The sequence below is a fragment of the Sinocyclocheilus rhinocerous genome, unplaced genomic scaffold (genome assembly GCF_001515625.1).
Source record: "Sinocyclocheilus rhinocerous isolate Xijiao unplaced genomic scaffold, SAMN03320098_v1.1 scaffold17, whole genome shotgun sequence".
Classification (NCBI taxonomy): Eukaryota; Metazoa; Chordata; class Actinopteri; order Cypriniformes; family Cyprinidae; genus Sinocyclocheilus; species Sinocyclocheilus rhinocerous.
This window is the reverse complement of record NW_015634017.1, coordinates 437,939-450,677: the sequence shown is the minus strand read 5'-3', so window position 1 is coordinate 450,677 and position 12,739 is coordinate 437,939. Positions and strand designations below refer to the sequence as shown.

At 35.0% G+C, this 12,739-nt stretch overlaps 2 protein-coding genes and 1 long non-coding RNA gene across 4 annotated transcripts in view; 1 reads left to right on the top strand and 2 right to left on the bottom strand.

The window, feature by feature from the left end:
• The window catches only part of LOC107745088 (uncharacterized), a 1,699-nt gene extending 290 nt beyond the window's left edge, over positions 1-1,409 (bottom strand). The window contains exons 1-2 of the long non-coding RNA XR_001640566.1: positions 1,399-1,409; positions 1,209-1,271 (exon numbers count right to left, since the gene is read on the bottom strand). This is a non-coding gene — a long non-coding RNA (uncharacterized LOC107745088). The remainder of the gene's footprint in view (positions 1-1,208; positions 1,272-1,398) is intronic.
• LOC107745094 (SET and MYND domain-containing protein 5-like) overlaps positions 1-7,480 on the bottom strand; it is a 12,049-nt gene extending 4,569 nt beyond the window's left edge. Inside the window, exons 1-7 of the mRNA XM_016558923.1 lie at positions 7,313-7,480; positions 6,901-7,009; positions 5,637-5,776; positions 2,937-2,969; positions 2,103-2,207; positions 1,913-1,975; positions 1,209-1,271 (exon numbers count right to left, since the gene is read on the bottom strand). Coding sequence (XP_016414409.1) covers positions 1,209-1,271; positions 1,913-1,975; positions 2,103-2,207; positions 2,937-2,969; positions 5,637-5,776; positions 6,901-7,009; positions 7,313-7,405 — 606 coding nt within the window. The 5' untranslated portion in view covers positions 7,406-7,480. The remainder of the gene's footprint in view (positions 1-1,208; positions 1,272-1,912; positions 1,976-2,102; positions 2,208-2,936; positions 2,970-5,636; positions 5,777-6,900; positions 7,010-7,312) is intronic.
• A 1,567-nt stretch (positions 7,481-9,047) lies between these two features.
• Positions 9,048-12,739, top strand: part of LOC107745085 (heterogeneous nuclear ribonucleoprotein U-like protein 2) — a 16,408-nt gene continuing 12,716 nt past the window's right edge. For both annotated transcript variants that reach the window (XM_016558917.1, XM_016558916.1), the window contains exons 1-6: positions 9,048-9,719; positions 9,819-9,948; positions 10,697-10,773; positions 10,866-11,005; positions 11,084-11,186; positions 11,425-11,537. In XM_016558917.1, coding sequence (XP_016414403.1) covers positions 9,209-9,719; positions 9,819-9,948; positions 10,697-10,773; positions 10,866-11,005; positions 11,084-11,186; positions 11,425-11,537 — 1,074 coding nt within the window. In that variant the 5' untranslated portion in view covers positions 9,048-9,208. The remainder of the gene's footprint in view (positions 9,720-9,818; positions 9,949-10,696; positions 10,774-10,865; positions 11,006-11,083; positions 11,187-11,424; positions 11,538-12,739) is intronic.

Here is a 12,739-nt window from a genome sequence, read left to right as displayed (position 1 = left end):
GGCTGAGATACAACTATTTGAAAATCTGGAATCTGAGGGTGCAATTGTAAATATATTGAGAGAATCGCCTTTAAAGTTGTCCAAATGAAGTTGTCCAAATGAAGTTCTTAGCAATGCATATTACTAATCAAAAATTACGTTTTGATATATTTACGGTAGGAAATTTACTAAATATCTTCATGGAACATGATCTTTACTTAATGTCCTAATGATTTTTGGCATCACTCTTCAGTAGTCACATGGGTGAAAAGTAATTTTCTATATACTACTTGACCAATTAACAGGTGTTAACTCCCCCTAGTGTCAGTTACCAGTATCAAACCTTGTCAATAAATTTGATAATTTTTTATTTTTTTTTCCAGATATTGTATTGGAAGAAAATCTAAAATACCCTTTCAAATTTTGGGTTCAGTCAGTTTTTTTTGGGTAACATTTTACAATAAGGTCCCATTAGTTAATGCATTAACTAACATTAACTAACAATCAGCAATACATGTTACTGTATTTATTAATCTTTGTTAACATTAGTTAATAAAAAAATACCACTGTATATTGTTAGTCCATGTGTCAGCTCAGGTCCTTTAAATAATATAAAATATACAAAAATATACAACTTTTGACTTTAATAATGTATTAGTAAATGCTGAAATTAACGAAGATGGATACATGCTTCAGAAGTGTTAGTTCATTTTAACTAACGTAGTAAATTAATGTTAACAAATGGAACCTTATTGTAACATGTTACCGGTTTTTTTAAGAAATGAATTCTAAAAGTGACAGTAAAGAAATGTATTTGGTACAAATTTAAAAAAAAGAAAAATTATATTCAAAGAATCCTGAAAAAATATCAATGTCACATTTTTCAAATTAGAATGATTTCTGAAGATCATGTGATACTGAAGACTGGAGTAATGATGCTGAAAATTCAGCTGCGCATCACAGAAATCAAATACAGTTTAACATATAATCAAACAGAACATTTGTGTAATAATATTTCACAATATTATGTTTTTGCTATATTTTTGATCAAATAAATGCAACCTTGTTAAAAAAAAACAAAGTTAAAATCTTACCAACTCAAATTGTAAATTTTTTAACAGTAATGCATGTTCATTCAACTTGCATTTGACCCTTTTGCTTATTAATGAAATCATTCAAGACAAAGTGTCAGTGATACAGAAAGACAGACAGATAAATGTGAGTCTGACCTGACTGAGACCATCCTCGTACAGCGCTGTAGTAAAGAGATCACGCAGCAAGGCCAGCTGGCCCTGAAATAAAAACAACACTGTATTTTAGTGTACTTTTAAGATGTGAATCAATATTCTGCATAGTAGAAATCAATGATTTGTCACTACAGTAAAAATGAACAGTGAAGGCAAAAACGATGGCATTTACCTGAAACTTCTATTTACAAAATATCTTCATGGAACATGATCTTTACTTAATATCTTAATGATTTTTGGCATAAATGACTAAATCAATAATTTTGACCCATACAATGTATTGTTGGCTATTGCTACAAATATACCCCAGCGACTTAAGACTGCTTTTGTGCTCCAGGGTCACAAATATTATGTACACAAAAACCTTTATTATGGGTGCGATTAATTGCGATTAATCATTGCCCACCACTAAAAATTATAATATGACACAGAAATACTAACCGTTGGGACTTTTTATCGTGGTTTATCATCGAACGGGCAACTGTTTCATCCCTAGTTCTGCATAAAATCACAGTCCCTTTAAGGTATTCTATAGACTTTGATGATATTGTCAGTGTATGAGAAAGCATTCACCGCAGTAATGCATGTTCATTCAACTTGCATTTGACCCTTTTGCTTATTAATGAAATCATTCAAGACAAAGTGTCAGTGATACAGAAAGACAGACAGATAAATGTGAGTCTGACCTGACTGAGACCATCCTCGTACAGCGCTGTAGTAAAGAGATCACGCAGCAAGGCCAGCTGGCCCTGAAATAAAAACAACACTGTATTTTAGTGCACTTTTAAGATGTGAATCAATATTCTGCATAGTAGAAATCAATGATTTGTCACTACAGTAAAAATGAAGAGTGAAGGCAAAAACGATGGCATTTACCTGAAACTTCTCTCCCAACAATTTATGAACTATTTCCTCCTCTTCGTTTGCTGTACGGCTACAAAAATGAGAGAACAGCCTCTGCCAGCGTCCCTTATCTTGAGCCTGGAACAGCAACAAAACAAGCTGATACCAGTTACTTCACACTTACTGTACTTATGGAAGCCTGTTTCCACCACTGAATACAAAATGTAAAAATTTCTCCCAATTCTGACTTCTTTTCTCAGAATTGTGAGATATTCACTCGCCAATTTTAAAGTCCAATTCTGAGGGGAAAAAAATCTATTTTCTTACAATTGTGGGTTTATGTCTCACAATTCTGAGAAAAGAAGTCAGAAAAAAAGGTCGCAATTCCATTTTTATTTCTATTCAATGGCAGAAACAAGCTTCCATACTTACAAAAAAATTCATTTATGTAAACAATCCTCTTATTTAGACCAATAATAAACAGAAAATAACCTGCTTGATGGTGGCCACCATCCTTGCCATTATCATGATACTGGAAGTTTCCGGAGGGTAATGCACACTCCTGAATAATATGCAAAAATGAGTTTAACTCAAAAGCAGACTCATTTACTTCAAGGCCTTTGCACTAGCAGCCTAACAATCAAGCAACCGCAACACTTCTCCAGTGTTCTGCATAGAGAACAATTCACATCACGATCATAGTGACCAAAATGATCATGGTTATCAGTATTATCACGGTGTTATTAAAATGTGCTACTGAAATCATTTCACCTAACAACAAACACAATCAGCAGCACTATGCCCTTTTTGTTTAAATAAACATTAAAATAATAACATTAAACATGACAGTCAGATTTAATCCCATGCAGCCTGCCGGCACTCAGCGCTGCAGTACATCACCTGAAGAGAACACAGAGACCTCCTCAGGAAAACACATCAGCAGGCTATCTGCACTTAATTACCAAGTGTGACCCTGGAGCAACAAATTCAGTCTTAAGTCGCTGGGGTATATTTGTAGCAATAGCCAACAATACATTGTATGGGTCAAAATGATCGATTTTTCTTTTATGCCAAAAATCATTAGGATATTAAGTAAAGATCTAGATGGATAGCCTAAATGTCCTAATTCAGATGGGCTACCTGTTTTTTTTTTTTTTAAGGTATATCAAAAAGTGTATATTTTTTTTAATGTGATTGTTGGTACATTTTACCAGTTTTTACCATACTTTCAAAACAAAAATTAAAATAGGAAAAATATGCAATATGAAAATAATTGAAGACAAAATGTGTTTTACTGAGAAAAAACAAGATTTGGTTTTTAAAAGCCTTTTTCCAAAAGGTACATCTGGAAAAAGGGGGGGTCGTCTTATAATCAGGGTCGTCTTATATTAGGGCCAATACGGTAAATTACAATATTAGTTGGGCGACTCGGAAGATAACATTCTCTACTAATACATACTACATGATCAATTAAGGTTTTGACTAAAAAAAAAAGTTTTATTAAATAATACACCTCACATTTAAGCCTTTAAATCGTTTTAAAGAAAAGAATGAATCAAAATGATCAATTATAGGCATTTTATCTGCTTCATCATGAACAATTCTACAGAGGCTACCTTACTATCCGAAATGTTCAACTAAAATGTGGTCGCAACACAAACAGTAGACAGACTGAATGAAAATGTAACTCCACTGTCTGACAGCAGGTGGCGCTTATGGAAGAGCAGAAATAGAGCGGTTTCCACGGTAGCCTCTGTAAACAAAGCAGCGCTGCGCTTATAAACCCTACTTTATCAGGCTTTACACAGAGGGAAGATGAAAAGCACGTCATCAGAACTTTTCTGCAGACAGTCAGTTCCCCCTTTATGCATTAATAAATAATTTATTCATGCATTTATAATTGCATATATAATTTTTCTCAGCACTCTGCCTTCTGTCATATTTTCACACTAAACGAAAGCTACGATGCATGTCGCGTCTGCGTGAGACTCTTACTAACTTTCTATTTATCTCGCGTTTTTCAGATTGCAATAATCAAATACGGTTTTTAATGATCATTATTAGTGCTGGGCAACGATTAATCGCATGCAAAATAAACGTTTTTTTTTATATAATATATGTGTGTGCACTGTGTATATTTATAATGCATATATAAAGACACACACATACAGAATGTATTTTGAAAATATTTACATGTATATATTTATATTCATATATTTTATATTATATATAAATATATAAACATAACATTTTTTCTTAAATATATATATACATGCGCGTGTGTTTATACATGCATAATAAATATACACAGTACACACACATATGTGACCCTGGACTACAAAACTAGTCATAAGGGTCAATTTTTTCGAAATCTGAAGCTGAATAAATAAGCTTTCCATTGATGTATGGTTTGTTAGGACAATATTTGGCTGAGATACAACTATTTGAAAATCTGGAATCTGAGGGTGCAAAAAAATCTAAATATAAAGTTATCGTAACAAATATAATTGGATATAAATGTAAAAACTTACAAAATCTTACATTTACATGTTAATTATATATATATATATATATATATATACACACACACATCATTAATTTACACAATGTATGTAGCGTTTCTTATTTATTGTAGTTTTTTGTCCTATTGCTTGCAATTAGTATCTTATCCTTATTTTATCACTGACTGTTTATTTATCTTCAGTGAGCTTGAGGTTGGTTTTTTCTTTTCTTTTTAGTCTTGTATTAGTTTGATATTGACAAGGGATTATGAAAATTATATGGTATCAAAGATTTTAATATCATAAAAACCTTTTTAAAAGAAAAAAAGAACTATATCGTAATATATATATATATATCGTTATCTTGATATAAAATTACTCATATCGTGATACAAGTAGGGATGTAACGATTAACCGCGAGCCGGTTGAAAATCGATTAAAATATGTGACGATTCAAATCGGTTGAGATGCTAAACAAATCACGATTCATGTATAGGTAGGAGTTTATATGAATGCATGTCTGAGGGGAACTTACTGTCTTACCATGGTATTTTGTCTTTTCCTCTTGCCTCTGTATAATGCATATTTACTTATTTATTTGATTTGGGGCTTGTTTTAAAATTTAAAAAAATATATATAGTTTTGTTATTTACATTTACATTATATTTAAATTTAGTCACTTAGCAAACGCTTTTATCCAAAGCGACTAACAAATGAGGACAATAGAAGCAATCAAAACCAACAAAAGAGTAATAATATGCAAGTGCTATATTAGTATATTATTATAGTGTTATATTTCAATTTCACAAAGAAACGTACAGTATTTTGTCCAAGCAATAATAAAAGGACACATTTAATTTATAATTTGTCTTAAATCTCATTTTGTTAAAAAAAAATCGTGAATCGAATCGTGAGTTGAGTGAATCGTTACATCCCTAGATATACGATTTTGGTCATATCGCCCACCCCTAAATCAGTGTAGTCAATCAACAACAGTAACCAGATTACGAAGTGACGGCTGAATCAAACACTAGATAACAGAGGAACAGATTAAGCTCATGTGTACCTGACAGTGTGGACAGGCCTGGTGTCGATCCGGACGCACTTTACACAGCTCCGGCTGAGGCAGACCAAGAGCCGGCAGACCGCTCAAGCGCCTGGCGTTCTCCTCCGCTGTCTCCAGAGCACGCAGACAGTACTCACACGCTGAACACGGGGAGAAGATGACATAAACACATCACACAATACATGCACAACTCAAATAAAAATGTTAAAGATAATCATTATATATAAAATGTATGAAATGCATAATGTACACTGCCATTCAAAAGTTTGGGATCAGTATGATTTTTAATGTTTCGTATGCTCATCAAGGCTGTATTTATTTGATCAAAAATACAGAAAAAAAATATAATATTGTGAAATATTTTTGCAATTTAAAATAACAGTTTTCTATTTGAATATATTGTAAAATGTAATTTATTCCTGTGATGCAAAGCTGAATTTCCATCAGCATCATTACTCCAGTCTTCAGTGTCACATGATCTTCAGAAATCATTCTGATGATTTATTAACAATATGCTGATTTATTATTAATGTTGGAAACGGTTGTGCTGCTTAATATTTTTTGGAAGCTGTGATACTGAAGAAAAGCATTTAATAATTTAATAATAATTTATGCATTTAGCAGACGCTTTCATTCAAAGCGACTTACAGTGCATTCAGGCTATGCATTTTTTTACCAGCATTTATTCAAAATAGAAATATTTTCTAACAACATAAGTCTATACTATCACTTTTTATCAATTTAACACATCCTTGCTGAGAAAATAATAATTTATTTATTTCAAAAATAAATAAATAAATAAATAAATTACTGACCCCAATCTACAAATTACTGACTATATGGGACCTTTAAGCAGCACAACTGTTTCCAACATTTATTATAAATCAGCATATTAGAATGATTTCTGAAGGATCATGTGACACTGAAGACTGGAGTAATGATGCTGAAAATACAGCTTTGATCACAGGAATAAATTACATTTCAAAGTATATTAAAATCGAAAACTGTTATTTTAAATTGCAATAATATTTCATAATATTACTAGTTTTTTCTGTATTTTTGATCACATGAATGCAGCTTTGATGCACAAAAGACACTTCTTTAAAAAACATTATAAATCCTACTGATCCCAAACTTTTGAAACAATTCTGGCATCCCAGGGTCTCAAAGTGACGCATAAATAAATAACATATTCTAAGACGTCTTTTATCACAAAGATATGATCAAGAACATCTGTATGAATGATATGAATCTATGCACTCACCTCTGTAGTTGTACAAGGCATTCCACAAGAACTGAGATGACACTAGAGGTTGCTCAATAAAAATGGGGTCACCCTTTTTGAAGGTTTTTTTCGCAAATAATCCTTTACCCTGAGAAGAAATAATTCAATAATCATAAAATAATATATTAACGTTTGCCGTCTGAAGCGCGAGATGGGAGAAACCTATTTAAAACTACACATACATGTCTCCTCTTTAGAGAACATGCATGTGATTATTTGTCACAGTTTGCATATTCTGGATCGTCTACATTTCTTTGATCAGCAGGTTCTGGCATCAGATGAGAATAAGCCGGCTGATCTGATCTGGGAGGCTAAACCGCTAAATAACAACACTATATAACTACATTATATGAGGAGGATGCGTCTCTGTCATTGGTTAACTGTTGCACACCTTGACATTATCGATAAATCGGACCTCCACGCAATTACTGGCTTCGGCAGGATCCACGCAGCGAGAAAACATGTCATGTATGGGCGCCGCCATGTTGGATATTTACATATCAACCTTTAACCTCTCGGATTGACCAATAGTGTACATGGGATAAATCTGCTTTCTCTGCCAACGCTCGACTGCGTAAAAAAGATATTTATTCTGGAAGAAAATATCGGTGCTGTATGCTATAAACATAAATGCTACGCTGAGAATGTTTATTCTGGTAAAAACATAAAAATGTGGCACCGGAAGGCGGGGCAACTAGTGACGTCCGATTCGTGAATGAATCGTTCTTCTGAGTCGACTCTTTTGACTCGGGGGCAATTATTGAAAAGCAGAATTGTTACAAATTAAACATCGCGGAAATGTGTTAACAACTTGAATATGAGAGTTATAAACAAACACGCGAGTTGGTTTTAATGAGTTTCGCTTTATTTAAAAATAACTATATTTAGGTTCTACTTTATTTTAGGCCTATATTTTTCGAGCTGAATCATGGCTGAACTGGAATGTAAAAAAAAAAAATTACAATAAACACCCTTATAAATTCAACATTAAAAAACATTAGATTGGACTGTTTTAGAGCACGTGGAAATTGCATAAAAGCTGTGACCACTAAATGGGCATTCGCAGATTAATATAGCGTAATTTTTCTCAAAACTGTACACCGATAATCACTGTGTTTTGCATTATAGTAAGTGGTGGGTTTAGGGTTGGGGTTGGACGTTAATAAAACACAATCTAATAGGTAGAAAATGTAATTTATAGTTAGCTTCTGGTATTTGCATCCCTTCTAGCCACAACCCTAACTCTCTGTGGCCTATTTCATCTTCACAAATGTAAAGGTACTGATTGTATGCCTAATTGTAGGATTTTTTTGTATTGATCAGAAACTATTTTATGAATCTCTCTGCTCGTCACTTCATAAGAAAGCTGCTAAAACTACTGTATTGATGGAAAAAATAATGACTTCGATGTAAGTTATTCTTTGAAGCTGGCATTCTTATGTGTAATTATTTATTCTAGTTTATTATTTTTTTTAAAGATTTTTATGTTAAGTTTTATCGATTTGTTTTTCTGTTTATATTTCTTTTAATTTATTATTTATTTTTTGGCCTGATTATTTTAGTGGAATATTATTGTGTTTTGTATTCTGGTTGTGTATGTAACATGTAAACTTCTTTCACCTAAAATATGAGTCCTCTATCCATTGTTTTGTTTTCTCTAGTGGAAAAAAATGACTTTAACTGATGGACTGGAGTGGTGTGGATTACTTGTGGATTATTGTGATGTTTTTATCAGCTCTCATTCTGACGGCACCCATTCACATCCATTGGTGAACAGGTGATGCAATACTACATTTCTCCAAATCTGATGAAGAAACAAACTCATCTATATTTTGGATGGCCTGAGGTTGAGTACATTATGTATTTTATTGCTTTGCATCAACCTGAGTCACATATTGTTATTTTAAACAATATTTCTGTTGTATGTATCCCCTGTGAATGTAATGGGGTAAAAAAAAAAAAAAAAAAAACCTAAATAGTTTTTATTTGGATCTTTAAAAAAATGGTTCTTTGAAACGAATTGTTCGAAAGAACCGACTCGCCGAAAAAGAGTCAGTTTACGTCACTGCTGGTAGCCAATCAACGATCAGCGTCCTCCCGATAGCCAATCAGCGCTCAGTCCACTCTCTTGAATTCTCTCCAGCGGGTCGTCGTGTGTTTTGGTAGATTGAGAAAATTCCCAAAAAGTTTCAAGAGTGCGCCTAACTGGCCAACCGTCACTAAATTACAAGATACAGCGTGTGTACACTTTTTAGTTTTACCGTGGAATTGACCGCTCTTGTTGAAAATGTTGTTAACGGAAGTGAAAAGGCTGAAAGTGGCCGAGTTGCGTGCTTTGTTAACGGAGCGAGGACTGGACTCCAGAGGCCTGAAGGCCGAGCTGGTGGTTAGGCTGATCTCTGCGATCGAAGCCGGTGTTGAACCCATCAAAAGTGGAGATGAGGGGGGAAATGGTAGTGAAACGACGAGTGAAGAGCCGCGGAAGACTCACTCCCCGGAATCTGAGCAGTGCGTTAGGACGCGGTCTCCAGTGTGCATCGGTCCTCCTAAAAAGAGCATGACTGCTTATACTGACCAAAGTACACAGACTGACCCACTTCAGCTGTGCTCATGCACTGCCCCAATAGCCATCGCGAAGGCCGTTATATCTGGAGAGGAGAGACAACAGCAGGCGCATCCAGCCGCGAATCTGCATCCTGTCGCCTTGGCAACCGCTGCTACGGAAGATGCAGAGTCAGGATGCTCATCATCAGTCTTGGCCATTTCAGAGCCAGAAGCAGCACAGCAGCAAGAGCAGTGTAAGTCACCCTTAGAGCACAATTAATAAAGTGTTTCATGGCTGATCATATACTAAAAGTAAAGTAAGATGATTATATGATGACTGCTCTCTCTTGCAGTGCTCCGTAGACTGTCAGATGGACCTGAGACTGTGGACTCCACCCCAGACGAGAGCAGGGAGCTCAAGAGGCCTGTGGAGGAGAGAGGCAGAGATTATTACGAGTTCAAAGAGGACATTCATTACAACAGGTATTGATTATCGGTCTGTAGGAACTGCAAGAGCTTGTACTTAAAGGTATTTCAAAGAACGTGGATGTCATTTCCAGAACACACTTGACTTTTTTTTTTTTTTGAAGGAAATCGCTTGTGCTCACCAAGACTGCATTTCTTGGTAAAATTCCGAAATATTATTGCAATTTAAAGGATCTGGTTTCTATTTGAATATCTTTTTTAATATAATTTATTCATGTGATCAAAGCTGAATTTTCAGCATCATTACTACAGTCTCCAGTGTCACATGATCCTTCAGAAATCATCCTAAAAAGCTGATTTGCTGCTCAAGGAGAACATTTCTGATTATTATTAATGTTGAAATTCATCTTTGATGAATAAAAAGGTCAAAAGAACAGAATTTATATGAAAAATAAATATTTTGTAATATGGATTATGTAATCAGATTGCAAAAATGAAGTACTTGTAATTAGATCATATTACATATTAGATTAGATTATTTTAATATCAGATTACAGTTAATTTACTCCTTGTTGTTTTCTCTTTTTATCAAGTTTGATATAATCCCACATGCAAGTCCACGTGATAAACAAGTTAGGTCAAAAGCATTTAAAAAGTACTACAATCTCTAAGCAATCTACCCACTCTTATATAACTAAATTTAATGCGTCCTTGCTGAATGAATAAGTCCTACTGACCCTAAACAGATCTTACAAAACAGAGTTGAACCTTTCTGACTTTTTCTCCCTGATTTGTTTGTCCTCAGAGCTAAAACACCAGAGCTGCTGCCGGAGCCCGAGGAAGAAGCTGAAATAGATTTAGAAGATGTTCGACTGGATTCCTGTAAGTTCGTCACGACCCCAATACATCTTCAGATACCGAATGAGTCATTGAGACGAGCCTGTCCTCAGAAACACTGTGTTTGTGTTTCACAGATAGCTGTGACCTGCATTTTGAGGTGGACTCTGATGGGAGCAGCGGTCAGCCGCTCTTCTGGGAGACGTTCCCTCTGCTTTGGTCGGGGTGCAGGATGAGCCATGGATTTTGTCAAGGGAAGGTCGGATTCGAAGCCAAGGTGTGAACTTGAGTTTTGAGTTTTGTACAAATTAAATGGCACCTTTGGTGAATTATTATTTCTTTTTTGGGTCTCCAGTTTGTGAAGCGACTGTCAGCTCCTGCATTCGACACAAGCTGTGACCCGGATCGACATGTGCTCAGAGTGGGCTGGTCTGTGGACAACACAAGCCTTCAGCTAGGTGAGAATAACATTATGAAATAAAACATATGACTGATCTGAATGGTTTTGATGATTATAGAGATGATAGAAATAAAAAAAAAAGGTATACATTAGGCATAACATAGCTAGAAGACTAACATTTCTTCGAAATGTAAATTAATTTAAAAATGTTTTTTTTTTATGTTTTTTGAAAAACTAATTTAATCAATGTTATTATCAAATTAAAAAACAAATGTTTCTTGCTCTTGTTTTCTCAGGTGAGGTGGAGCTGTCGTATGGTTTTGATGGACGGGGGAGGATCGTAACTGGAGCAAAGGAAGAGGCGTTTGGTGAGCCTTTCACGGAAGGAGATGTCATCGGTTGCTATGCAGTAAGTTTCAAAAGTAATTGTACAGAAGCGGGTTAAAGGGGTCATATGATGCTACATGCACTTTTACAAGTTGTTTGAACTGAAATGTGTGATTGTTTCACCGCCGGAGCAGATGTAGACAAGAATGACTCCTAAGTGATTGAGGTGTTTTGTTGTTGGATGTAATAATGTGAACAGCAGTCGTCATTTACTCCCGACATCTGAGCCACTGAAGATGTAGTGGATTATGTTTGTTTTTGAAGGGAATGCTCCCCGATCTATATAAATGCGTCTTATGTTCGCGCGAATCATTCATGATCCAGCTTCACCTCCAGAAGAAGTGAGTGTAAGGTTTTTTTAACGAATCTTTGCAAATCGACTTTCCTAATAATGTGCTAATTAGCAAGTTTCACGATGAATGCGTCTAATGCGGCTAAAGTAAACAGTCTCTCTGAGAGCAGCTCGGAAGAGAGGGGCGGGGTCAGCAGAGCTCATTAACATTTAAAGGAAAATGCTACAAAACTGCCTGCTCTGAAACGAGCTGTTTTTGACAGGGTAAAAAAAGTGCGTTTTTTACACTACCATTGAGAAATTTTAACCAAACTATGTTACAGACTTTTCATTAAGACCCAAAAGAATCATATCAACTTGTGGAAAATGGGCATCCCATGACCCCTTTAAAGTATGCATACTAATGCTTAAAGGAATAGTTCATGCAAAAATGAAAATGTGCTGAAAATGTACTCGCCTTCAAGCCATCCGAGATGTAGATGAGTTTGTTTCTTCATCAGATTTGGAGAAATGTAGCATCGCATCAATGGATGCTCTGCAGTGAATGGGTGCCGTCAGAATGAGAGTCCAAACAGCTGATAAAAACACCAAGTAATCCACACCACTCCAGTCCATCAGTTAACGTCTTGTGAAGTGAAAATGGGTTTATATGAAACAAATCAATCATTTAGGCATTTTAACTTTATACTTTCACTTCTGGTCAAAATATGAGTCCATAATCCATAATAACGCTTCCTCCATTGAAAAAGTCCATCTCCTGTTGTCTCTCACATCAAAATCCACCCACATGTTTGTTTAGAGCTGTTTAAACGCTGCTTGATCTGTGCAGATTCCTCTCCTGTTTTTCACTGGAGGAAGTGTTATTATGGATTATGGACTTTAGCCGGAAGCAATGGTTTGTTAAAAATGTCTTAATGATTGATTTGTTTCTT